Source organism: Littorina saxatilis, linkage group LG10, assembly GCF_037325665.1.
Source record: "Littorina saxatilis isolate snail1 linkage group LG10, US_GU_Lsax_2.0, whole genome shotgun sequence".
Lineage (NCBI taxonomy): Eukaryota > Metazoa > Mollusca > Gastropoda > Littorinimorpha > Littorinidae > Littorina > Littorina saxatilis.
The window spans coordinates 5,275,634-5,301,599 of record NC_090254.1 but is presented as its reverse complement, the minus strand read 5'-3'; the positions used below and the strand labels follow the sequence as shown (position 1 = coordinate 5,301,599).

Here is a 25,966-nt window from a genome sequence, read left to right as displayed (position 1 = left end):
AGGTGTTGTTTGTCAGGAAAACTAAAGTATGGCTGCATAAATGGTGGTGGGGATGAGGGGGGGGGGGGGGGCTATACAGTGCTCCCCACCTTCCCAACCCCCATTTTAAGACCTCCAAAAGTCAGAGAAAATCAGGTCTACATATGGAGGGAGTCTTAAAATGGGGGTAAATTTACATGTATAGAAAATATATCCAAAAAACAAAGAGACCACCAACGTTCCAAAGTTAGGAATAAACAAGTCGCGTAAGGCGAAATTACTACATTTAGTCAAGCTGTGGAACTCACAGAATGAAACTGAACGTAGTCCGCCGCGAGTGCAAAAGGCAGTGAAAGTGACGAGCCTGTTTGGCACGGTAGCGGTTGCGCTGTGCTTCATAGCACGCTTTACTGTACCTCTCTTCGTTTTAACTTTCTGAGCGTGTTTTTAATCCAAACATATCATATCTATATGTTTTTGGAATCAGGAACCGACAAGGAATAAGATGAAAGTGTTTTTAAATTGATTTCGAAAATTTTATTTTGATCATAATGTTTATTTGTTTTAATTTTCAGAGCTTGTTTTTAATCCAAATATAACATATTTATATGTTTTTGGAATCAGAAAATGATGAAGAATGAGATGAACGTAAATTTATTTCGTTTTATAATTTTTTTACAATTTTCAGATTTTTAATGACCATAGTCATAAATTAATTTTTAAGCCACCAAGCTGAAATGCAATACCGAAGTCCGGCCTTCGTCGAAGATTGCTTGGCCAAAATTTCAATCAATTTGATTGAAAAATGAGGGTGTGACAGTGCCGCCTCAACTTTTACAAAAAGCCGGATATGACGTCATCAAAGACATTTATCGAAAAAATGAAAAAAACGTCCGGGGATATCATACCCAGGAACTCTCATGTCAAATTTCATAAAGATCGGTCCAGTAGTTTACTCTGAATCGCTCTACACACACACACACACACGCACACACACACACACACACACACACACCACATACACCATGACCCTCGTCTCGATTCCCCCTCTATGTTAAAACATTTAGTCAAATCTTGACTAAATGTAAAAAAACAAGAAAGGTCATTGTTGTTGGAAGGTTTGTTATTGACAACACAATACACTACATTCACAGATATTTCTCAGACCTTCTGTTGATAACCTGTGTAAAGGTACCCCCATTTTAAGACTCCCTCCTTTTTAACACCTCATTTTCTCTGATTTATTTTTGATTGATTGATTTTTTTTTTTTTTAATTTAAATTTTTGTTGTTTTTTTTTGGGGGGGGGAGTTCACTGAAGTTAATTTCTAACCCCAAACTAGCTTTTAAAATACACCATCCTAAAAATGAGTGATAACTGTGACTAGCACCCAGGTCCCTGCTCATATTGACAGAAGCTGAGAAGGATGGGGTGACAGCTTTTGACAGCTGACTAAACAAACACCAGTCACTTAACACAATAACCCCCTGCTTAACAGTTCAATACAGGCTGGTTGGCACAGATTTGGAGTGTTTTTTTAGACCTCTGTAATACCGTGAGTCTATTCTGCTCATGAATGCATTTCATGTATGCCAGGCTGTGTGAATATAACTTTGCAAGAGAAAAAAAAGGTGCATGTTCATCTGTTGGTCAGGGCACATTAATACTGTGAGCAAGTGGAACGTACTATGCAACATTAACTTACTCAACAACCGTGTGCACAGAATGAGCATGAGAGCCAAGATAAGATGTCACTGTGAAATATAACTTTGCAAGAGAAAACAAAATGGTGCATGTTCATCTGTTGGTGGGTACACTACTACTGGGAGCAAGTGGAATACACTGTGCAACATTAACTTACTCAACAAACCAGTGAACTGAATGAACATGTGAGCCAAGATTAAACATTCTCAGGTATGATTTCTTTACATCAAACCCTTTTCTGTGTAGATGTACAAGTGTACATGTGCACATGATTTATGTACATGTAAATGTATTGTATGAACTGTCAAAAAGCAAAATATACTTATTGCAAGTCAGTCTTTGGACATGCATATAATTGTTAACTGCATGATTTAAAATATATTAAATAGAATAGATCATTTTGATGCAATGTGACGATTTTCATTAATTCAAGCTGGATAAGTATTTCTTTCCAACACTCCCTTGACTGTCTCACTCAGTATCAGTCAGATCTGAACTCACACTGTCATATGTAGTGTTCATTGAATTTCAGTTCTCACATCGATCATTGTTGTGCATGCCAGGGATGTATGTTGAGGGAGAGGGGAGCATAGAGAGTCAGAAAGAGACAAACATTTTTTATTCTTCTTCTTCGTTCATGGGCTAAAACTCCCACGTTCACTCATTTTTTTGCACAAGTGGGTTTTTATGTGTATGACTATTTTTACCCCGCCATTCAGGCAGCCATACACAGCTTTCGGGGGAGTTAGGTTCAAAAGCTGCCGGTTTAAAAGAAAGCAGTCAATTTTAAAAAATTAGCCCCAGGAACACATTTTTTAATACAAACCCCTTAAAGTAAAACACACACAAGACAGAAATACAGAGAAACCCCCCTTTTCAGGGGTGTACCCCCCCTTCCCCCCCGTTTTAAGACCTGTTATTCTCAGATGTTCTGTTCATAACCTCTAAATTTACCCCCATTTTAAGACTCCCTCCTTTTTGGCTCACATAAGTGTAGCCTATGCGATGCTAACTTTTGTCTGTCTGTGCGTGCGTGAGTGCGTGCGTGCATGCGTATGTATGTATGTATGTCTGTGGAGTGTGGTAGAAACTTTAACATTTGAAGACGTCATATTACATTGACGTCACATTATGACGTACAAGGGTTAGACGTCACGCGATGGAATTACTGAAAGTCTCAGTGATTGTTATTTTGAGCGGGCCGAGACTATTTGGCAGTCGTGTCCATGTAAGTAGGCTACATGCAGACAGACAGATCTAGATCTAGTGTCTCGCTTTCTTGCACAGTTTCACCTATGCTCTTTCTGTGTGTGTGTGTGTGTGTGTGTGTGTGTGTGTGTGTGTGTGTGTGTGTGTGTGTGTGTGTGTGTGTGTGTGTGTGTGTGTGTGTGTGTGTGTGTGTGTGTGTGTGTGTACTGTGTGTGTGTATGTGTGACGGAGTGATTGAGTTTGTGTTAATGTTTGTCGATTTCTTACGTGAGCCTTGAAGATCAAGTCACACGCCTCTTGTTAAGACCTGATTTTCTCCAATTTTTGAAGGTCTTAAAATGGGGGTTCCACTGTATATTACTTGCACCTTCCAGCCTGCTTACCTTGTTGTTGCCAAACTCAGCAGCGGTATGCAGAGGGCTCCCCCCCAGGTTGTCCAGAATGATGCGTGCCCCTCCCTCTCTCAGCATCCAGTCCACGAGCTCCGTGTGACCCTTGCTTGCCGCATAGTGCAGCGGTGTGGCGCCATCAAAGTCACGCTCATTCGGGTTCAAACCTTGTTCTTGGATCTGCGATGGAGAAACAAGAGGCTGGATCAGTGAATGATATGTGTCACTGCCCATTTTTTTTACATTTTAAAAAAAAAATTGTTTTATTCTCTTTATTTATATAGCGCCTTATCCGAAGTTCAAAGCGCTTTATGCCGTGTGAGATGGAATTTTTTACACAATATATCACGCATTCACATCGACCAGCAAACCTCAAGCCTGTGAGGCGAATGTTCACCTTTCGTGGCCTTTATTCCAAGTCACACGGGTATTTGATGGACATTTTTATCTATGCCTATACAATTTTGCCAGGAAAGACCCTTTTGTCAATCGTGGGATCTTTAACGTGCACACCCCAATATAGTGTACACGAAGGGACCTCGGTTTTTCGTCTCATCCGAAAGACTAGCACTTGAACCCACCATCTAGGTTAGGAAAGGGGGGAGAAAATAGCGGCCCGACCCAGGGTCGAACACGCAACCTCTCGATTCCGAGCGCAAGTGCGTTACCACTCGGCCACCCAGTTGTGATTGTTCTGTCATTGTCATACAGTGGAACCCTCTTTTCAAGACCCAGACAAATCAGAGAAAATCAAGTTTTGAAAAGGAGGGAGTCTTTTCTTTCTTTCTTTATTTGGTGTTTAACGTCGTTTTCAACCACGAAGGTTATATCGCGACGGGGAAAGGAGGGGAGATGGGATAGAGCCACTTGTTAATTGTTTCTTGTTCCCAACCCCGGCGAAACGGTCAAGAACAATTCCAGAACCATTCAAGAAACGTTCATGAATATTCATGAATTTATATTCTAGAAGTTTCTTGAATTATTCATAAAGATTAAATGAGAATTCTTGAATTTTATCTAGAATATTTCGATGTTTTGGTAAGGAATATTCTTGAAAAAGGACTTGAATAATTCTAGAATATTCTTGCCTACTTGAAGAATATTCCTAACATTATTCTAGAATATTCCTGACAATATTCTAGAATATTCCTGACAATATTCTAGAATATTCCTAACAATATTCTAGAATGATCCTAACATTATTCTAGAATATTCCTAACATTATTCTAGAATATTCTTAACATTATTCTAGAATATTCTTAACACTATTCTAGAATAATTCAAAAAAGTTCAGGAATATTCATGAATTTATATTCTAGAAGTTTCTTGAATTATTCATAAAGATTAAATGAGAATTCTTGAATCTTAACATTTTTCTGGAATATTCTTGAATCCTGTTAACTTAAAGTATATATATTCTTGAACATGTCTGAAGTATTCTAGAATATTCAAAACTAGGTTGAAGTTCTACTTCTAGTATACTCTCAACACAATTTTCAGAATGATCTTGGAATATTCTGTGCTGGCATTTAAGAATAAATCCATTAAGAATATATTCTTCATACAAATCAGAATGATAGTACAATTATCTAATGACTAATAACAGAACAAGAATTTTTTAAGTGATTTTTTCCTCCATCAATACTTGATACAGCAGACAAAACAAGATTTCATTCAATACTTTATCACATGTAATTTAACTACTCGAAGGATGATAAATCGGTGATGGTTATTCATTTGGCGAAGAACCTTTCCACTGGTCACACCGGGTGCAGTCTGAATACTGGAGCCGATGCTTTGCAGGTTGCGGATGCCCTGTAAAGTGCAATGAAAATACAATTTTAAAAGTCTAAATGTTTCTTTGTGGTGCTTTTTTTCATCATGCTGAAAGAGTCAATAATATGGTCAGGAATCTGTCAAGGTGTCCAAATGCAAAATTCCTGTTCTGGATACTTTTATTACTATGTATTTTGTTCCGTTTTAAAATGACTACAAAATAAACAATACAGTTATGAAGTATTCTTCATGCAGATTCTATCCACACCAAATGTATGTATCAGTCGCCTGGATGCTGAGAACATTAACTGTTCAAGAAATGATGGTTACAAAATCGAAAAATGTTTTGTGAATTTTGTCAAATCAAGTGTGCCATGTCAATGTTTTTATCAAATAAGTCACCATTCATAAAAGTATTTAAACAACTAAATGATAACTTTAGTTAGCTTCATTTCCAGAAATGCCATCCAGAGAGTTTTTGGGGACTGACATGCAACGGGCCAGGAATGAAAGAAATTACAGTATTTAACTAATTTAATTTTCAAAGAGACTTTTTGTTGCGATTCCAAGCCATTTTTTTCTTCAGTTTAGGAATAATTCATTCATCATGTTTTGTGCTTTCATTTAATTATCCCAAATTTTGTTGTGACAAAGGTTTAAATCAATAAATGTTGATTGCCTTCACTTAATTACCTGAGTAAATCTCTTCTTGCATCACTATTCCCATGGCCTTGACTCAGGCTTGAGCACCTCTTCAAGCTCTTGAAAAGACTTGCACTCTCTGACAAGATGTTGATGGGTTAATGGTTTGGAGCTTGTTGCCTTCTGATGCAGCATCTGTAAAAATGAGAAGTGATCAAATTAGAACAACCATTATAATATATATAATTATAAATGCTCAAGTTTGAATATATATTATATTTATATTTACTTATTAGGGGTAAATACTGAACTATTTACAAATAATACTAATAGTAATCATCTTTGTTCATGCAGGAATTTCTATAAGTATAAATATGTTCCTGACCAAACTCAGTCTCCTGTAAAGTCTTGTAATTGACTAGCTAATACTCAGAAGGCAATTATTTGAAAAAAATAAAACAATTTAGTGCCGGCTTGCTGATTGACACTTGACTATTAGTATCACTGTCAGACACATAAATATTACAATCAATGAATGATACATGTGCAAATTACACTTACAGTTACACAGAGACTGAAAAGAATAGGTTTGAAAGGGCTTGAGTAAAAAGTCATGCAATCCTACCAAAACAAATAATAGTTCAAAATAAACAAATCCTACAGGTCTAACTCAACTGATTTCACTTAAAATCTTGCAAACAAGAGAGAAAGCATTTAATTGTTATTCATTTTTGTAAAAAAAATAAAAAATAAAAACCTAAACCTAGATATATATATGTCACCTAAAACAAACAACAATATCAAACATAAAAGAATTTTTATAAAACACCTACCTTTGTTTTTCCTGAGAAAATCAGGATACAGCTTGTTGCCACTCAAGTGAGATCGCTGCTCTTTATGGTGCTTTCAGTTTCACTCATCTGTCATTTTTGTGTCTGGCACCTCCAAGTTCAAACTCTTGTTTGGGATGAAGAATACAGCATTTCTTCATGCCTAACAAGCTGACAAATCGGTGGCATGCCATTTTTTCAGATAAATGGAGATTACAAAATCTTTCTCAGTTCTAACAACGTGCTTCTAAAGAATTTGGCGCCTGGTTTCTTAGCTTCCGGTGCCAGAGTTTGTCCACCGGAGTTACTTCCCTTAAAAGCAAAATGGCGACGCTCTGTAAGTACACCATGAGGAAAGGGGACTCTTTTGAACGAACTGCTGCAGATAGAAACCTTTTCTCTGTTGTCTTTGTTGAAGCACTTTTGCATCAAAGCAAAACAACATTGATCCATGCATCATTTCCATGAACTCAGTAAGTATGTTTTGTTTTTGCTTGTTTTATTCAACACGTGGTACAGATGTAAACATGTATGTGTGTCACTGTGTCAGTGTGTGACTGTGAAATCGAAACCAGCCTTCAATTTTAAAAGTTTCTTCTTCGATCTGACACATGAGAAATGGCAGATGTATAAAACTTAACTGCATTTTAAGCAAAAGTACTGTTTAATCATGTGATGATTTGATTGTTGGGTTTAACGGCCGCCTTTCTGTGTCAGTGTGTCATTGTGTCGTCTGTTTGCAAACAGAAAGTCTGCCGTGATTTGCGTTCTGCTGGCACTGTTGGACAGAATAAACGAAACCTGTTGGTTTCAAAGTATAAATTATAGACTGTAACTTCTGCTGAATTTGTTTGAGGTTTGGAACTCACAGATTTGGTATAAATTTGCCGCTAGCAAACTGACTGGTTTGGTCAAAATTGAAAACGGGTTTCTGAAAATGAAATTGAAAAAAGTGCTTCAAATTGTAAACATGCCTGTGGGTATTTACAACAATGACGATTATAACAAATATTCCGAAAGTGTATTGATAGAATTATGTACATTTATGTAAAAAGGTAACATTAACCATTGCATCAAAATTGGTTTGATTGATTGATTGAATGACATTAATGACAAGCAATACGTTTGTAAGTTTTCTGTTCACATTCACTCTAGTTATGATGATGATCTTTGGAATGTCTGATGTTTGAGTTTATCCTTTGTTAAAACCTTTTTTTGTTTCTTATTTACTAGGTCCAGGAAAGAGGGGTGAAGAAGATATCTGGATGAATTCTCACTGGAAGTACCATGAAGCACATCATAAATAAAATATCACTGGAGGAAAAGGTAAGAGTCCTGTCAACGAACTGTGGAAGTAATTAATCAGCCAGTGAATGAATTAAATCAATTAATGGGCAAAACGTCTCAGAGAAAAATGGCTTATTTCAGATGAAAATGTGTTTTCATCAATAATATACCATATTTACATACCAAAAAGAACAAACTGCGGACATTTAACTCTTCATTTTTGTTCCTTTTTCCAAGTTTTTGAATGAATGATTTTTTGTAAACTGTAGGCATTGTGTTTCAGGCTTTACAGGACACAATGTTGCAAAGCTTCAAGCTGATACTGAGCCTTCTTTTGAATCAAATCCACCATGCTCTGCCACAGACTGACAGTGAAGTTGGCCAAGGGAATCATCCAACAAGGGATGCTGGTGACAGTGACCTTTCCTGGAGAAGCGGTACCGCATCCATGCAGTTCCAGTAGTTCAGAAAAGTGATGACAAATGTTGAAGACACATTCTGCTTATGAACATTGTTAGCCCAAGATCGACTTGTCATCTATTTCACTTCTTTGTGACAATATAACATTTGAAGAATGAACCAAGTGTTTGTTTGGCTTTATTTTGTAGCATAATTCGAATGTGTAGCAAACACAACCAAAACTATAAGTGGAGAACAAAAAATTAAATTAAAAGTGTTTTAAAAATAAGGGATCACAGTTCTTGAACTTTGAAGAAGAATGTTCTTGAATAAGATCATTCTTGAAAAAAAATATTCTAGAACATTGTTGCTGTTCTTGAATTTTGTTCGATATTCTAGAATATTCTACAAGCCAAAAAATTCTAGAATAATGCCAGTAGAAAAATTCTAGAACATTCTAGAACATTCTAGAATATTCTTGAATAAAAAAAAGTTCTTGAACAACGTTTCGCCGGGGAAAAGCACTTATCAAAAAAATTGCTCCAGGGGCTTGCAACGTAGTACAATATATGACCTTACTGGGAGAATGCAAGTTTCCAGTACAAAGGACTTAACATTTCTTACATACTGCTTGACTAAAATCTTTACAAACATTGACTATATTCTATACAAGAAACACTTAACAAGGGTAAAAGGAGAAACAGAATCCGTTAGTCGCCTCTTAGGACATGCTGGGGAGCATCCGGTAAATTCTTCCCCCTAACCCGAGGGGGGGGAGTCTTAAAATGGGGGTAAATTTACAAAGGCTATGAACAGCAATTGTGAAAAAAGAGGGTCTCAGAATGTATATGTAGTTGATGTTTAAATAGTATAGTTAATATGTAAAGTGAGGAGAGCATAGTTTACTGTGGTTCACGCTATATATAACTTATAAGCTGTCATTATTATTATTACACCCCCGGTATAGGGGTGTGTATAGGATTCGGTCGATGTGTTTGTTTGTGTGTGTGTTTGCGTTCGCATATAGATCTCAAGAATGAACGGACCGATCGTCACCAAACTTGGTGAACAGGTTCTATACATTCCTGAGACGGTCCTTAAAAAAAATTGGGACCAGTCAAACACACGGTTAGGGAGTTATTGGTGGATTAAGATTCTACAAGGACTTATAGAGGGACATATTAATGGTCAAAGGGAAATAACCTTCTCAGTTGGTGGCAGTGAGAATGGTAAGGATGGGGGTGTTTTTCCTACCTCGGAGGAATTTCTTGTTATTATTATTAAAAGGGAGGGACAGTCTTAAATTGGGGGGTCTTAAACTAGGGGTTCCACTGTATCATGTTTTGTTTTCTCTCTCTTCTGTCATTTATTATGCGCAACACATGCTCCTCTGACAGATAGCAAGCCTAAGCTCATCCATTTTATTTTTGTTACTATATTATTTCATTTGATTGTTTTACATTTTAATTGTGCATCTTTGTGGTTAACTTCCTTGGCTTCTGGTTGTTGCATTGCATAACCCTGGAATATCTCTTTCCACCTAAAACTTAAGCATGTGAAGGTATTGACAGTGCCAGCTAACCTAAGGGAAGCAACTCATTATTCACAATACATCACATCACATGTAGGAGACCAGGTTGGCTCCCTTGCATCATGCATTTCAAAATAAATTTTGAGATAGAAATAGAATGAGTGTTTGCATGCTTGCACAAACACTACAGTGTGCATATCTGTGTGTACTTCACAGTGTGCATGTCTGTGTGTATTTCACGGTGTGCATGTCTGTGTGTATTTCACGGTGTGCATATCTGTGTGTACTTCACAGTGTGCATGTCTGTGTGTATTTCACGGTGTGCATGTCTGTGTGTATTTCACAGTGTGCATGTCTGTGTGTATTTCATGGTGTGCATGTCTGTGTGTATTTCACGGTGTGCATATCTGTGTGTACTTCACAGTGTGCATGTCTGTGTGTATTTCACGGTGTGCATATCTGTGTGTATTTCACAGTGTGCATGTCTGCATGTGTGTATTTCACGGTGTGCATGTCTGAGTGTATTTCACGGTGTGCATATCTGTGTGTATTTCACGGTGTGCATGTCTGTGTGTATTTCACGGTGTGCATGTCTGTGTGTATTTCACAGTGTGCATGTCTGTGTGTATTTCACAGTGTGCATGTCTGTGTGTATTTCACGGTGTGCATGTCTGTGTGTATTTCACGGTGTGCATATCTGTGTGTACTTCACAGTGTGCATGTCTGTGTGTATTTCACGGTGTGCATGTCTGTGTGTATTTCACAGTGTGCATGTCTGTGTGTATTTCACAGTGTGCATGTCTGTGTGTATTTCACAGTGTGCATGTCTGTGTGTACTTCACAGTGTGCATGTCTGTGTGTATTTCACGGTGTGCATGTCTGTGTGTATTTCACGGTGTGCATATCTGTGTGTATTTCACGGTGTGCATATCTGTGTGTATTTCACGGTGTGCATGTCTGTGTGTATTTCACGGTGTGCATGTCTGTGTGTATTTCACAGTGTGCATGTCTGTGTGTATTTCACGGTGTGCATATCTGTGTGTATTTCACAGTGTGCATGTCTGTGTGTATTTCACGGTGTGCATGTCTGTGTGTATTTCACAGTGTGCATATCTGTGTGTATTTCACGGTGTGCATATCTGTGTGTATTTCACAGTGTGCAATTGTCTGTGTGTATTTCACGGTGTGCATGTCTGTGTGTATTTCACAGTGTGCATATCTGTGTGTATTTCACGGTGTGCATGTCTGTGTGTATTTCACGGTGTGCATATCTGTGTGTATTTCACGGTGTGCATGTCTGTGTGTATTTCACAGTGTGAATGTCTGTGTGTATTTCACAGTGTGCATGTCTGTGTGTATTTCACGGTGTGCATATCTGTGTGTATTTCACAGTGTGCATGTCTGTGTGTATTTCACGGTGTGCATATCTGTGTGTATTTCACAGTGTGCATATCTGTGTGTATTTCACGGTGTGCATATCTGTGTGTATTTCACAGTGTGCATATCTGTGTGTATTTCACGGTGTGCATATCTGTGTGTATTTCACGGTGTGCATGTCTGTGTGTATTTCACGGTGTGCATGTCTGTGTGTATTTCACGGTGTGCATGTCTGTGTGTATTTCACGGTGTGCATGTATGTGTGTATTTCACAGTGTGCATATCTGTGTGCATTTCACAGTGTGCATGTCTGTGTGTATTTCACGGTGTGCATGTCTGTGTGTATTTCACAGTGTGCATGTCTGTGTGTATTTCACGGTGTGCATGTCTGTGTGTATTTCACGGTGTGCATGTCTGTGTGTATTTCATGGTGTGCATGTCTGTGTGTATTTCACGGTGTGCATGTCTGTGTGTATTTCATGGTGTGCATGTCTGTGTGTATTTCACGGTGTGCATGTCTGTGTGTATTTCACGGTGTGCATGTCTGTGTGTATTTCACGGTGTGCATGTCTGTGTGTATTTCACAGTGTGCATGTCTGTGTCAGTGTGTATTTCACAGTGTGCATGTCTGTGTGTATTTCACAGTGTGCATGTGTGTATGCTCCTTTTCTCTGCCATTTCAGCTCAATTCAATGTAGTAACTGCTAGATTCATGGCAGACTTTTATGCGACTACAAGTTCCACAAAACCTTAGTGTTGCTCTTGGAACTGCTTATATCTTTTGAAGCAGTGGACCAATCGACTTGCCATTGTTTTTCTTTGTTTTTACATTTAGTCAAGTTTTGACTAAATGTTTTAACATAGAGGGGGAATCGAGACGAGGGTCGTGGTGTAATGTGTGTCTGTGTGTGTGTGCGTGTGTGTGTGTAGAGTGATTCAGAGTAAACTACTGGACCGATCTTTATGAAATTTGACATGAGAGTTCCTGGGTATGATATCCCCAGCCATTTTTGTTCATTTTTTCGATAAATGTCTTTGATGACGTTATATCCGGCTTTTTGTAAAAGTTGAGGCGGCACTGTCACACCCTCATTTTTCAATCAAATTGATTGACATTTTGGCCAAGCAATCTTTGACAAAGGCCGGACTTCGGTATTGCATTTCAGCTTGGTGGCTTAAAAATTAATTGATGACTTTGGTCATTAAAAATCAGAAACTTGTAATTAATTTGGTTTTTTTATAAAACGATCCAAATTTACGTTCATCTTATTCTTCATTATTTTCTGATTCCAAAAACATATAAATATGTTATATTCGGATTAAAAACAAGCTCTCAAAATTCAAAATATAAAAATTATGATCAAAATCAAATTTCCGAAATCGATTTAAAAACAATTTCATCTTATTCCTTCTCGGTTCCTGATTCCAAAAACAGATATGATATGTTTGGATTAAAAACACGCTCAGAAAGTTAAAACGAAGAGAGGTACAGAAAAGCGTGCTATGCAGCACAGCGAAACCACTTCCGCGCTAAACAGTCTCGTCAGTTTCACTGCGTTTTGCACGAGCGGCGGACTACGCGTACGGTCATTGTGAAAAAATGCAGTGCTTTCAGTTTCATTCTGTGAGTTCCACAGCTTGATTAAATGTAGTAATTTCGCCTTACGCGACTTGTCCTTTTTCTTTTTGAAACATTCTTTCAGATGTAACCGAGTGCCGAAACACTACGATCACCTCGGGAAGCGAAGTGCAATCAAACAGGATTGAAAATGTTAGGGCTAATTTCTTAGCCCTATAAAAACTGTTTTGCAAACCCGAAGGTTTCCACGAACATACAGGCAATCGGAAACCACCAGACCTCATCACAAACAGAATTCTACAATACACCGGTGTTGACTTTTAAAGGCCAACAACTCGGGTGCAGAGTCTGCTGTGAAAGGAGCGGTAGCCTCCCCTGTCACACATTTAACAAATTAACCATGAGATGTGAGGGCTAATTTCCCTTTTTATGTAACATTTTAATGGACAATCAAGTGTTGTTATTGTTATTGTTATTATTTTATTGCGACATTTAGGATGTAAGGTTTTTAAAATAAAGATAAAATCAGGGTGAAACGCAGAAAATGATTGAATTGAATTGAACTGAACTGAACTTTATTTGATAAGGATTAAGATTTAATGCTAGGCCTTTTCTTACAACTTGTCCTCGGGATGCACAAACACATTGTAACCACATTGAATATTAAGATGCATATAGTTCACTTCTCTAACTCTACAGTTTATCTAACTTACTCACACACACAAATACACAAACTTTGATTTTACGAATACTCACCAGCCATTTGATCATGTGCAGTTGCCCTGTCTGCGCAGAGGCGTGTAGAGGGGACATTCCATCAAAGGTGTGGATTTTTGGCGTGCCATTGTTGGAGGCCAGGTATTCTGCTGTCAACAGGTGTCCGCTCTGACACGCCAGGTAAACAGGTGTACAGCCATTGTTCATCTGCATGTTCACTGATCTGGAACAATTAACATATGAATAGCCTCAGCGTCTGCCATTGTTCATCTGCATGTTCACCGATCTGGAACAATTAACATATGAATATCCTCAGCCGTTGTTCATCTGCATGTTCACAGCTAACCTGGAACAATTAACATATGAATGTCCTAAGTTAAAAAGGATTTTAACGGAAAAATACCAACAGAACCCCCCTTTAATATAACCTTCAAAGATCTAAGAAAATAATTTCTTAAAAGGTAGGGAGTATTTAAATGGAGGTAAAATTACAGAGACTATTAACAGAACACCTGAGAAAGGAGGGTCTTACAATGGAAGAAGTTTTACATAGGGGGGGGGGGGGGGGGGGTGGGTGGGCTGAAAAGGGGGCCCGGGTTCAATTGTAGCCTCAAATTGCCGAAAGAGCTAAACAGCTCTAGTTGGGGATTGCAACATTAAATGGCTACAAACAGCATGTAGAAACACCTTAACTGAGAAAGAAGTGAATGTTCGGGAAAATTCAACCATTAAATACCATGACTAAGCCACATAACAGACCACACAGTGTACACGCACCCAATCATGGCAATCTATACATTATTGATGTCACATACTGTCAGTATTGATCTGTATATATACACCCTCTGGCGAGGAATGATGAAAATGCAGACTGACCTGTAATAATATGGCAATGGTAGACTAATAAGTGCATGAGTGCAGTGTGCTTTTTAAATCTGTTTCTTGTTTATGCAGCTTGCTATTAACTGGCAAACAGAAGGCAAATGGCCGATAGTTTCTCTCGCTGTTTAAGAGTGGCTCTCACAGAGTGTGTGTGTGCGTGTGTGTCTGTGTGTGTGTGTGTGTGTGAGTGTGTGTGTGTGTGTGTGTGTGTGTGTGTGTGAGTGTGTGTGTGTGTGTGTGTGTGAGTGTGTGTGAGTGTGTGTGTGTGTGTGTGTGTGTGTGTGTGTGTGTGTGTGTGTGTGTGAGTCTCTCTGTGTGTGTGTGTGTGTGTGTGTGTGTGTGTGTGTGTGTGTGTGTGAGTGTGTGTGTGTGTGTGTGTGAGTGTGTGTGAGTGTGTGTGTGTGTGTGTGTGTGTGTGTGTGTGAGTGTGTGTGTGTGTGAGTGTGTGTGAGTGTGTGTGTGTGTGAGTGTGTGTGAATTTGTGTGTGAGTGTGTGTGAATGTGTGTGTGAGTGTGTGTGAGTGTGTGTGTGTGTGTGTGTGTGTGTGTGTGTGTGTGAGTGTGTGTGTGTATGAGTGTGCCTGTGTGTGTGTGTGTGTGTGTGTGTGTGTGAGTGTGTGTGTGTGTGAGTGTGTGTGTGAGTGTGTGTGTGTGTGTGTGTGTGTGAGTGTGTGTATGTGTGTGTGTGTGTATGTGCGCGCACGTTTTTGTGTGTTAGTGTGTGTGTACATGTGTGTGTGTGTGTGTTAGTGTGTGTGTACATGTGAGAGTTTGCATCTCTGCGCCCAGGTGCATCCCTCAACTCCATTTTTGTCCACGTCTTCTGCAGAAATATAATGAAAAACACCTTAAGGTGTACCCATGGGCACAATGTGTACAATAATACCTGTGTGTACAAAGGTATTCATGTACTATCACCACCATGTGCACTGACCTGGAACTTGAAGAAAGGTAAACATTCTTCACTTACACTTACAGTGACACATCATTCACAGCATGGGGCCAGGCAGATAGATTGCACTATGATCTACACCTGTCCCGATACCTGATAGTGGATTAGCAACACAGGCACTAGACACACAGGTGTGTCACTGGGGTGCTGTTAATCTATCCTTAAATTTGAAGCAAAGGTACACTAGTTACCACTATAAATAACAGGTGTAATTATTTGCTATTCAGGTCTGACTAAACTGACATGTATAACATCCACTGCAACCTTTATTATTTTTTGTGTATCCACACCTAAGGGACGGTGAACAGTGAAAAAAGTCATTTGTCAAGTCAGGTCAAGTCAAGTCAGAACATGTACTGAAGATATATATATCCATGAGCTAGTCACCACCAAATACCTTTCAGATCATGCAGAAGAAGTAGGGGGGAATTTTTTTAATTTTTTTTAATAACTAATCTTCTTGCAGTTGAACACGAATGAATTGAGAATCCTGACCCACTGAAGATATTATTAAGGTTATGCTATCTTAATTAACCATTGTTTATTGAACAATCGAACAGTGGGCAGAAATAAATAAATATAGTAAGTCATCTTTCATTACTAAAACAGTAAACATGGTTTTGTGGAACCCCCCTTTTAAGACCCCCCAATTTAAGACCCTGGTGTTTGCTCAGGTTTTATGGTGGGTTTTTTAGTTTTTTTTTATGACGTCATCAAAAACTTTAGTTTAATCAAGCACAACAGATACACGTGTGGGGATGTTTTCTGGAACACTTCACACACAAAGTTTCATAATCATCTTTCAAGTAGTTTAAATGAGAAACTTTGAACACACATACACACAAACATCAATATTTCGCGAACGCCTAGCCAACCAGAGAATCTGCCTCTACAGCGCAGTGTGCGGTGAAATAGGGGACTATACTCGCCCCGGTCACACGGCCTGTGCACCGCGGCCCATATGTCGTCCTTCAGTCCTTGCTGGCTGGCTTCAAGGTCCTCAACCCGCTGGGTCATGTTCGTCTTGGAATCCTCCAGGCGGGCGATGTAGCTCGTCTTGTTGGTGTTCCTCGTTTTATGTTCATAACCTCTATAAAATTACCCCCATTTTTAAGACCTGATTTTCTCAGATTTGTGGAGGTCTTAAGCTAAAAGGGGGGTTCCACTGTGTAAGACTTGCTGGAAAGAATAACCTTGGGACCATGAGTAAATAGACTTTCGTCACAGGTGCAGTAACCTCTTTATGACATGAAGATATATTTAGACAGCAGGACATAGATATATATATATATTCTTTCTCTACAAAACAGTTACTCAAATTACAGTGCCCTTACATAAACTAAACCTACAGCTACAGTGGAACCCCCCTTTTAAGACCTCCACAAATCTGAGAAGATCAGGTCTTGAAGTTAAAAGGGAGGGAGTTTTAAATTAAATGGGAGTCATTTTACAGAGTTTATGAACAGAAAGTCTGAGAAAACAAGGTCTTAAAAAGGAGGGGTAGTCTTAAATTGGGGGGTCTTCTTCTTCTTCTTCGTCGTTCACTAGATGGAGATGCCAATCGCCCGCAAGAAAGCAGCTGTCCCCTGTAGGTCCTCCAGGCCGCCGAAGAGCTTGACCCTCAGTGGTACTAATTGGGGGGTCTTAAAAGGGGGGTTCCACTGTACAATTAAGGCCTCTTTGTCACAGTTTTAAACAATGTTCACAGTATGGGTCAAACAGGGGCAATACCCTTGGTCACATTATACAAGTGATGAACTCACCTGAAAAGATCATTTTGCTATTATAAACTGACCAGCAGAGTCTGACTAAACATGAACTTGCTATTAATTTGTTTTGTTTCACAATATATGCAGACTTAAAAGGTAGATACTGCGGATTAGTGGGATAAATTAGGGACATAAAATGTATTCTTAGCTTGAGATTAAATGGAGAAAGGGATCTAAAAAACAAACAAACATTAAACCAAACAATAACTTTAACAAATTGGCACACAAGCTAAACCCACGTGACCTTGATAAAAAAATGCAACCCTCAAAACGGCTAATAACTTGTACAGATGGTTGACCGAATATCACTTCATATTTTGGGGACATAAACTTCAGCCAATGCATGACCCTTTTACAAAGTGACAGTTTTATATTTTAAAGGGTCTGACTTTTGTGCAGTTTAAAAATAAGTTGCCAAATTTGGCGATCGACTCAACAGTATGAGGTTCGAAATTGAGCGGTAGCATTAAACTAACCCAATTTAAGCCCTCCAGATTGTTACCTTTGGAGTACTTCGAATAACATAGTATACCTTAATCAACATTTGACAATCAGTGACTTAAGTTAAATACAGCAATTAAAGGCAGGATCAGGGCATCTCCCATGGATAAATGCATTTTTGTCATTGATGAATTTTGCGCCACATTGCGCAAATGTAACTTTATAACAAAGGGTTTAATTTTTCCAGTCATTCGAGTTTAGCAAATATTGTCATAGTTGTTGTGCATGAACTTCAGTTCGTCCACGACCATTCTACAAAGTTTCGAGTCTGTGGGTAAAATGGTCCGACATTTAACGTTCTCCAAAAAGTGTTCCATATGACACCTCCGAACTTGTCATTGGCACGAAAGCTTTCCTGTCTAGGGATAATAGCCCTGAACCTAGCTGTAACTTCTTTCTTCAGGTCACCAATGATCTAAAGGGTGAAAGGGGTGTTTGTGTATACTCAGACATTTAGATAATCCAAAAGGTAAAATTCTGGAGGGTTTAAATTAGGTAAGAATTGTTACTGCTCAATGTCAAATCTCGATCGTTCTGTTAAGTCGATCGCCGAATTTGGCAACTTGACACTGTGACACAGTTATTCCCGAATATGGTCTATTTCGCCAATTATTTTGTGAGTGTGACTAGTCTTTTTTTCTTTTTTTACATTTTTGCTTCTGCATAAAGAGTGTAATTTTTGTCTAATGTGTGCGACGTTAACACTTCCTACCCCACCTATGTTAATTGACCAAGTTTGTTTTAGCGGAGCTGTACTGCAGCAGGTCTTTCAGAATTGTAGTACAATGGTACCTGCGATGAAAGGACACCCTTGGGACCAGCCAAAAGTGTCCCTACATTGCAGGTGTCCTTTCATGACAGGTATACTTTGGTAGAGATAATATAAAAAGGGACAAGAGAAGGTGTCCTTTTAAGGGAGGTGTCCTCTCATGGGAGGGTCCACACATCGCAGGTACTGCTGTAACTGTTTAGTAGGTAACTGTGTATCAACACGCTGGAATGCAGGCGTTAGATGGACGTTACGTACAGAAAGCGACTGAAGCTAACAGTCTGAGCGGATATCCGTACCTGGTCAGATAGAGCCAATTATGAGTGGGTACGGATAATATATTATATCCGTGCCTGGGAGACAATGAGTTAATTAATTGTCACTAGAAACATTAAGTTGATTAGGCCAACAACAAAAAATAGTCTGTTTACGGTAACATAGGCAAAAAAAATAGGGTTGGTAGGTCGGGTTTTTTTAATTTTTATTTTATTTATTTTTTTCTCTCCAAAAAACCATATTTTTAAGTTATTTTGCCAAAAAACAAAGACCTTTTTACATTTAGTCAAGTTTTGACTAAATGTTTTAACGTAGAGGGGGGAATCGAGTCGAGGGTCATGGTGTATACATGTGTGTGTGTGTGTGTGTGTGTGTGTGTGTGTGTGTACGTTTGTGTGTGTGTATGTGTCTGTGCGTGTGTGTGTGTAGAGCAATTCAGACTAAACTACTGGACTGATCTTTATGAAATTTTACATGAGAGTTCCTGGGTATGATATCCCCAGACGTTTATTTCATTTTTTCGATAAGTGTCTTTTATGACGTCATATCCGGCTTTTTGTAAAAGTTGAGGCGGCACTGTCACACCTTCATTTTTCAATCAAATTGATTGAAATTTTGGCCAAGCAATCTTTGACGAAGGCCGGACTTCGGTATTGCATTTCAGCATGGAGGCTTAAAAATTAATTAATGACTTTGGTCATTAAAAATCTGAAAATTGGATTAAAAACAAGCTCTGAAAATTAAAAATATAAAAATTATGATTAAAATTAAATTTCCGAAGTCGTTTTAAAAACAATTTCATCTTATTCCTTGTCGGTTCCTGATTCCAAAAACATATAGATCTATATGATATGTTTGGATTAAAAACACGCTCAGAAAGTTAAAACGAAGAGAGGTACAGTAAAGCGTGCTATGTAGCACAGCGCAACCACTACCGCGCTAAACAGGCTCGTCACTTTCACTGCCTTTTGCACTACCGGCGGACTACGGTCATTGTGAAAAAATGTAGTGCGTTCAATTTAATTCTGTGAGTTCCACAGCTTGACTAAATGTAGTAATTTCGCCTTACGCGACTTTTTTTTATTTCCCCCCTAAATGCCCAAAAAAAGTATAGGGTCGCGCGAAAAAATAGGGTCGGTCGGGATACTGTAAACAGACTATTTTTTGTGTGTGGCCTTAACTGTTGTCTAGTCTGAAAATAACTTGCATACACTGATACAGGGTGTGCTGCTGTGCACCTTACATGTCAACCTGTGTAGTTTCTTAGCTACACAGTTCTGTTACAATTGGTGTGTGTGTTTGTGTGTTGAGGGGGGGGGGGGGGGGGGGTTGTAGTTGATCCTGCTTCCTGTCCTATACAGGCCTCTTTTTTTAGAGTGCCTGTTATGGAATAGATTAGGGTTTATATGATAGCAAAAAGGGGGAGGGGATCAACATTGTGATGTTTAAGTATGGGGAAGGGAAATGAGAGGGCAGGGAGTGGGGGATAATTGAATCTGAAATTCTCACTGAATTGTTGAACGCATGCAATACATGTATACAAATCTCTTGTTCATTGTCATGATTATGTAGATTTATTACACTTTAACTGGTACGTGCCTGTGCATTCATGTGTATAAAGTATCATTTATTTCAACCCTTCAAAACCGAAACTAAAATAACAATACATGGCCAAATCAAGTTTATCAACACTCCCCCTCCCCGATTATTTCTCTCACCTGGGAGCCTCAGACACTAGAAGTTTCACGCACTCCACATGTCCCCCCTCAGCAGCGAAGTGGAGGGGTAAGGCCCCGCTGGCAGACTTCTTCAGCACATCACAGTTGGTATTGTCTAGAAGCCACTCCAAAGTTTGGGTGTGGCCGTAACGCGCTGACAGGTGCGTCACCGTGGCTCCAGTACCGTCCTGATCATCCACCTTGACATCGTTGTTTTCCAGAAGCCACTTCAACGCTTCCAACTGCCCTGTGGCCGCACCATCGTGCAAAGCCGTGGCCCCGACGTTGCTCCTTTTCGACGGGTGGAAGCTTCGGGCGTTGATCAAGTGCTGTACAACGGGTACTTGGCCACCCCTCGCAGCGTAATGAAGGCAGGTTGCCCCATGTTCGTCTTGCAACGATTCAGTCAGGTTTTCTGACTTCAGGCTCGACAGATCGCCGTTTCTAGCGGCCAGCAACAGTCTCGATGCTTCTTCCGCCACCATGCTGCCGCTGTGGAGTGTTTACCATCGGAAAAAGGTGCGGTGGGAAGGTTGAAAAACGATCGAGCACCGAGCGACAGAGCAACAGGTAGGAAGGACGAAGGTGTGTTGTTTATAGTCGTGACAGAGAAATTTAGGAACTCAAACCGCATGAGAATTCACCGTTTAGAGAAAAGTTATACGAGTAAAGAAAATCTTCATGAAAGCTTGTAAATATTGACAACATAACCAATCATCAGGACACAATTATTTTCTTCAGAGTAAAACTAACGCTGCTTAGTTTTCTACACCAGGTTGTCTGAAATAGAACTACGAGCTAACGAATTCCTAAACAGCATGTGCGAGTGAAAGTTGCAGCGGTTACCTCCCTTCCGTTCTCACTTCACGAGGCTTGCTTGCTAAACAGCTGTGCAAAGATTTTTCTTCTTGCATACATGTCTGTGTGGATGCAAGCTGTGACCACATGTGGCTCCACTAGATACTTTTCACTTTTATCTCAGCAGCTGAGTAATTTGTGGTATGTGTCAATGTGTGACATGTCATGCACCTTTTATGTGTGCCGATTTTGTGTTGTCGCTGAAAAGTGAAAGTGAAAGGAATGAAGAGGTATACATATTATGTAGTTGGAAGGTGTGAAGCAGGAAAGTGCAGCCCGTATATTTATTCTGATACTGGAGGGATATATACGTCCAGCTATGTGATGCTGCCCCTAAACATTAACATAAGCATGCCTCATTAGAGATACTCTCTTACTATAGCAGTTACTGAGTTAGTCTTGTTATGCTCAACATCCTATCACTTATAACTGGAATACACTGCAGTTCTCTAAGGTTTGCATGATTGATCTCATCGTATCCAAATCAGGCACAGCAAGAATGCATGGCTATGAGTTATTGTTTTGCATGATTGATCTCATCGTATCTAAGTCAGGCACAGTAAGAATTATGGCTATGAGTTATTGTTTTGCATGATTGATCTCATCGTATCCCAGTCAAGCACAGTAAAAATGTCTATGAGTTATTAATTGCTTTGCATGATTGATCTCAACGTATCCAAGTCAGGCACAGTAAGAATTATGGTATATGAGTTGAGTATGAGTTATTGTTTTGCATGATTGATCTCATCGTATCCCAGTCAGGCACAGTGAGAATGGCTATATGAGTTATTGTTTTGCATGATTGATCTCATCGTATCCCAGTCAAGCACAGTGAGAATGGCCTTGAGTTATTGTTTTGCATGATTGATCTCATCGTATCCCAGTCAAGCACAGTAAAAATGTCTATGAGTTATTAATTGCTTTGCATGATTGATCTCAACGTATCCAAGTCAGGCACAGTAAGAATTATGGCTATGAGTATGAGTTATTGTTTTGCATGATTGATCTCATCGTATCCCAGTCAGGCACAGTAAGAATGGCCTTGAGTTATTGTTTTGCATGATTGATCTCATCGTATCCCAGTCAGGCACAGTAAGAATGGCCTTGAGTTATTGTTTTGCATGATTGATCTCATCGTATCCCAGTCAGGCACAGTGAGAATGGCTATATGAGTTATTGTTTTGCATGATTGATCTCATCGTATCGACCAGTCAGGCACAGTAAGAATGGCCTTGAGTTATTGTTTTGCATGATTGATCTCATCGTATCGACCAGTCAGGCACAGTAAGAATGGCTATGAGTTATTGTTTTGCAACAAGTCCTTGCATGGTTCTGTTTTTTTATGCTAGTGTATTATGATTATATATTTCTATTATATTTATAGTGCTCAGCATTATTATGTCACCCAATAAATTGCCAAGAGCTTCATACATATTCTCTTTGAGTTCTACAGAGAGAGAAATCCAAAAACGAATAGACTGCCACTGCCAGCGTTCCAAAATTCAGATTAAAAAAACCCAAGAAATTAGGTATGTTGTTGGAACGTTTAATTATTTACAAAACAAAACGCTTTGTTCACAGATATATCGACCCAGCGGTCATTTAAGTGCACAGACAAACATAAATCTTATCTGACAAAATGTTCAGCCGCTTGCCTCGCTTGTGTCTTCCCTGCAAGCAGCTGAACATTTGTCAGAGAAAAAGTTTGTCTAATTTTGGTTTGTCTGTGCACTTAAAAGACCGCAGGGTAGATATCTGTGAACGTAACGTTTTGTTTTGTTAATAATTACAAGTTTCAAGAGAGAATGACAAGAGAGAATGACAAGAGAGAGAGAGAGCATCTAGACTTGCAAATAAAAATATATTGCCATTAAAACACTGCAATTCTCTCTTTACAGAACGGCATTGTGACAAAGGGCTTTCCATGCAGCTTCAGACCCAGACAGTAGAGAGCGTGTAAGCTATCAAGACTTAACCTGTCACCATGCTACCACTGCACCTCCAGACAGGCATTGAGCGTCGGCTTAATCGTCACGCAAGCACCGTTCTCATTGGTGGCGTCTTCTTGACGCTGTGTGGCGTTCTCTTCCTGACAATGTGCAGTATGCCTTGTGAGGATAAATCTTACGGCATTCACCACGACGATCATGCCATCTCTCGCAGCAAAGCATTCTGGGAGAAACACCATCTGGCTCCATCGCGAGACCTTAAAACATCTCTGGTTGTCATGGTAATAAGTGGTGTTGATAACCGGCATCAGAGGAATACGATCCGTGACACATGGCTGTCTGATGCACGGAAGGCTTCAGTGATGGTGAAGTTTGTGATTGGGACAAATCTCCTGGCAGAAGAGGCGAAGAAGAGTTTGGACCGGGAGCAATTTCTTCACAATGATTTACTCTTGCTGAATGACCTGACAGAATCCTACACAAATCTTACCACAAAGCTGTTGTACACTCTACAATGGGTGGATGTGACAGTGGATTATAAATATTTCCTCAAAGTGGATGACGATAGTTACGTTCGAGCTGACATAATCGTCAAGGAGCTTCAACACAAACCAGCAGAGAGACTTTACTGGGGATTTTTTAACGGTCGCGCAAGAGTGAAGAAGTCGGGTCAGTGGGCAGAAAAAGACTGGTTTCTGTGTGACAGATATCTTCCGTACGCTTTGGGTGGAGGTTATATTTTGTCCAGTGATTTAGTTCATTACGTTGCTAGCAACAGCAAATATCTTCAGCACTATCTCAGTGAAGATGTTTCGTTAGGAGCTTGGTTGGCGCCTGTGAAAGTTGATCGAATTCATGATGAACGTTTTGACACAGAATTTGTGTCCAGAGGTTGTCGTAATGACTATTTGATTACGCATAAACAGAGTGCTATGTCAATGCAGCACTTACATCAGAATCTTCACAAGTCTGGTAAACTTTGTTCAAAAGAAGAGATGAAGAGAGAGTCGTATAAATATGATTGGAGTGTTTTGCCATCCAAATGTTGCTTGCGAAATGATAAAATATTGCCATGAGTTGAGAATGTGTGGTGAGTGTTGTCTGTGTGTGTGTGTGTGTGTGTGTGTGTGTGTGTACATTTGCAATATCTTTGACAAAGACTGCTGGGTACATGTATAAACATGCACAACAGATTTTATTAAATCACTCGGCACAATGATCTCAAACATATTTCTCAAAATTGATGTATGCATGCATGTGAAATAATCGGGGAGAACTTTAAAGTGACATTAAAGTGATTATGGTGTGTGTGTGTGCATGGGTATGTGAATGGATCAGCTTCTTTTTCTTTTTGAAAACCAATGCTTTTAATGTCATAGTTATACTGTGTATGACTCTGTCTGAAGACTTATTTTCTCTGTTGATGTTTTTCAACAGTGTTTGAGTTTTGGGTCTTATATAACTCATTAAATGTTTATTCAGTCCATTTGTAATCAGGGTATGAGGGAGACTGCTACATGCATTTGTTGCAATGATTTGAAATGATGTGTGCTTGCGCGTGTTTTTTTTTCATGAGTATCTGCTCCCCAGCATGTCGTAAGAGGCGACTAATGGATTCTGTTTCTCCTTTTACCCTTGTTAAATGTTTCTTGTATAGAATATAGTCAATGTTTGTAAAGATTTTAGTCAAGCAGTATGTAAGAAATGTTAAGTCCTTTGTACTAGAAACTTGCATTCTCCCAGTAAGGTCATATATTGTACTACGTTGCAAGCCCCTGGAGCAAATTGTTGATTATAGTGCTTTTGTGAACAAGAAACAATTAACAAGTGGCTTTATAATCCCATCCCCCCCTTTCCCCGTCGCGATATAACCTTGAACAGTTGAAAACGACGTTAAACACCAAATAAAGAAAGAATATGGTCTGATATTTAGACTCGAACAAGTATAATGCGACTCGTCTTCGACTCGTCGGCATTATACTTGTCTCGTCTAAATATCGGGCCCTATTGCTACGCTGAAAACTCAATAGCTGTTAATATTAGTGATTGATTGATACTTTAGTGAGGCTCTGGGTTGTCCACTACCCAGAAGGTTTGAACTATAAGGCCAAATAAAAATATATGTTGGTTTAGGGTAACCCGACCAACCCTATTTTTTCCCACCGACCCTAAAACTTTTTTTTTCATTTCTAAAAATACGAAACTTTTGGCACATTTTGCAAACCATACCCAGACTAAGGGAAGTAACCTCCTTTAAAAATCGAATAAATTTAAGAGAGAAAAAAAGGAGAAAAAAGCCGACCTACCGACCCTATTTTTTGGGGTCACGTTACCCTAAACCAACATATATTTTTATTTGGCCTAATCTTTATTGCTTAAATGATGAGAGGTTGAGAAAATCAGATTTGCAAGTTGCCACAAAGCAGTGTTTTTTGTTGTTTTTGCTTTTAATATTGTTTGAACCAAAAATGAGATTACAAATAGATTATGCAACATAATTTTCATTTATATCCACTGCATGAAAAAGTTTGATCAGGGTGTGACTGTGAGACAAAGCAACATACACTTTTGTAATTATAGCAATTATACATCATGCATGTGTATGGTTGTGTTCACATATATACTGTTTTGATTCGAATTCATAATTGTAATAAAAAAATTTCTTAGTTTAATATTTGTGATTTTCAATGTGTACAGTGTGTGTGTGTGTGTGTGTGTGTGTGTGTGTGTGTGTGTGTGTGTGTGTGTGTGTGTGTGTGTGTGTGAAAGAGAATTAGTTTGCATAATAAAAGACAAACACACAAAATGAAGAAAGCACATACACACACATAAACACACACACACACACACACATACACACATAAATATACACA

General features: G+C 39.1%; 2 protein-coding genes and 1 long non-coding RNA gene across 5 annotated transcripts in view; 2 read left to right on the top strand and 1 right to left on the bottom strand.

Annotated features, from left to right (window-relative positions):
* The window catches only part of LOC138979133 (espin-like), a 46,306-nt gene extending 25,535 nt beyond the window's left edge, over positions 1-20,771 (bottom strand). Inside the window, exons 1-3 of the mRNA XM_070351943.1 lie at positions 20,287-20,771; positions 13,459-13,642; positions 3,183-3,461 (exon numbers count right to left, since the gene is read on the bottom strand). Of these exons, the coding sequence (XP_070208044.1) occupies positions 3,183-3,461; positions 13,459-13,642; positions 20,287-20,771 (948 nt within the window). The remainder of the gene's footprint in view (positions 1-3,182; positions 3,462-13,458; positions 13,643-20,286) is intronic.
* Positions 6,721-8,740, top strand: LOC138978002 (uncharacterized). The gene is made up of 3 exons (XR_011459556.1): positions 6,721-7,002; positions 7,763-7,855; positions 8,100-8,740. It is a non-coding gene; the product is annotated as an uncharacterized lncRNA (long non-coding RNA).
* Positions 20,717-25,765, top strand: LOC138978003 (beta-1,3-galactosyltransferase 6-like). 3 transcript variants are annotated; one of them, XM_070350616.1, is made up of 2 exons: positions 20,717-20,856; positions 23,043-25,765. In XM_070350616.1, the coding sequence occupies exon 2, from the start codon at positions 23,129-23,131 to the stop codon at positions 24,167-24,169; it is 1,041 nt and encodes a 346-aa protein (XP_070206717.1). In that variant the 5' UTR covers positions 20,717-20,856; positions 23,043-23,128; the 3' UTR covers positions 24,170-25,765. The 3 variants fall into 3 exon arrangements, with proteins under 3 accessions (XP_070206717.1, XP_070206716.1, XP_070206718.1); XM_070350615.1 differs by lacking the exon at positions 20,717-20,856 and adding an exon at positions 21,148-21,285; XM_070350617.1 differs by lacking the exon at positions 20,717-20,856 and adding an exon at positions 21,148-21,374.
* The last annotated feature ends 201 nt before the right edge of the window (positions 25,766-25,966 follow it).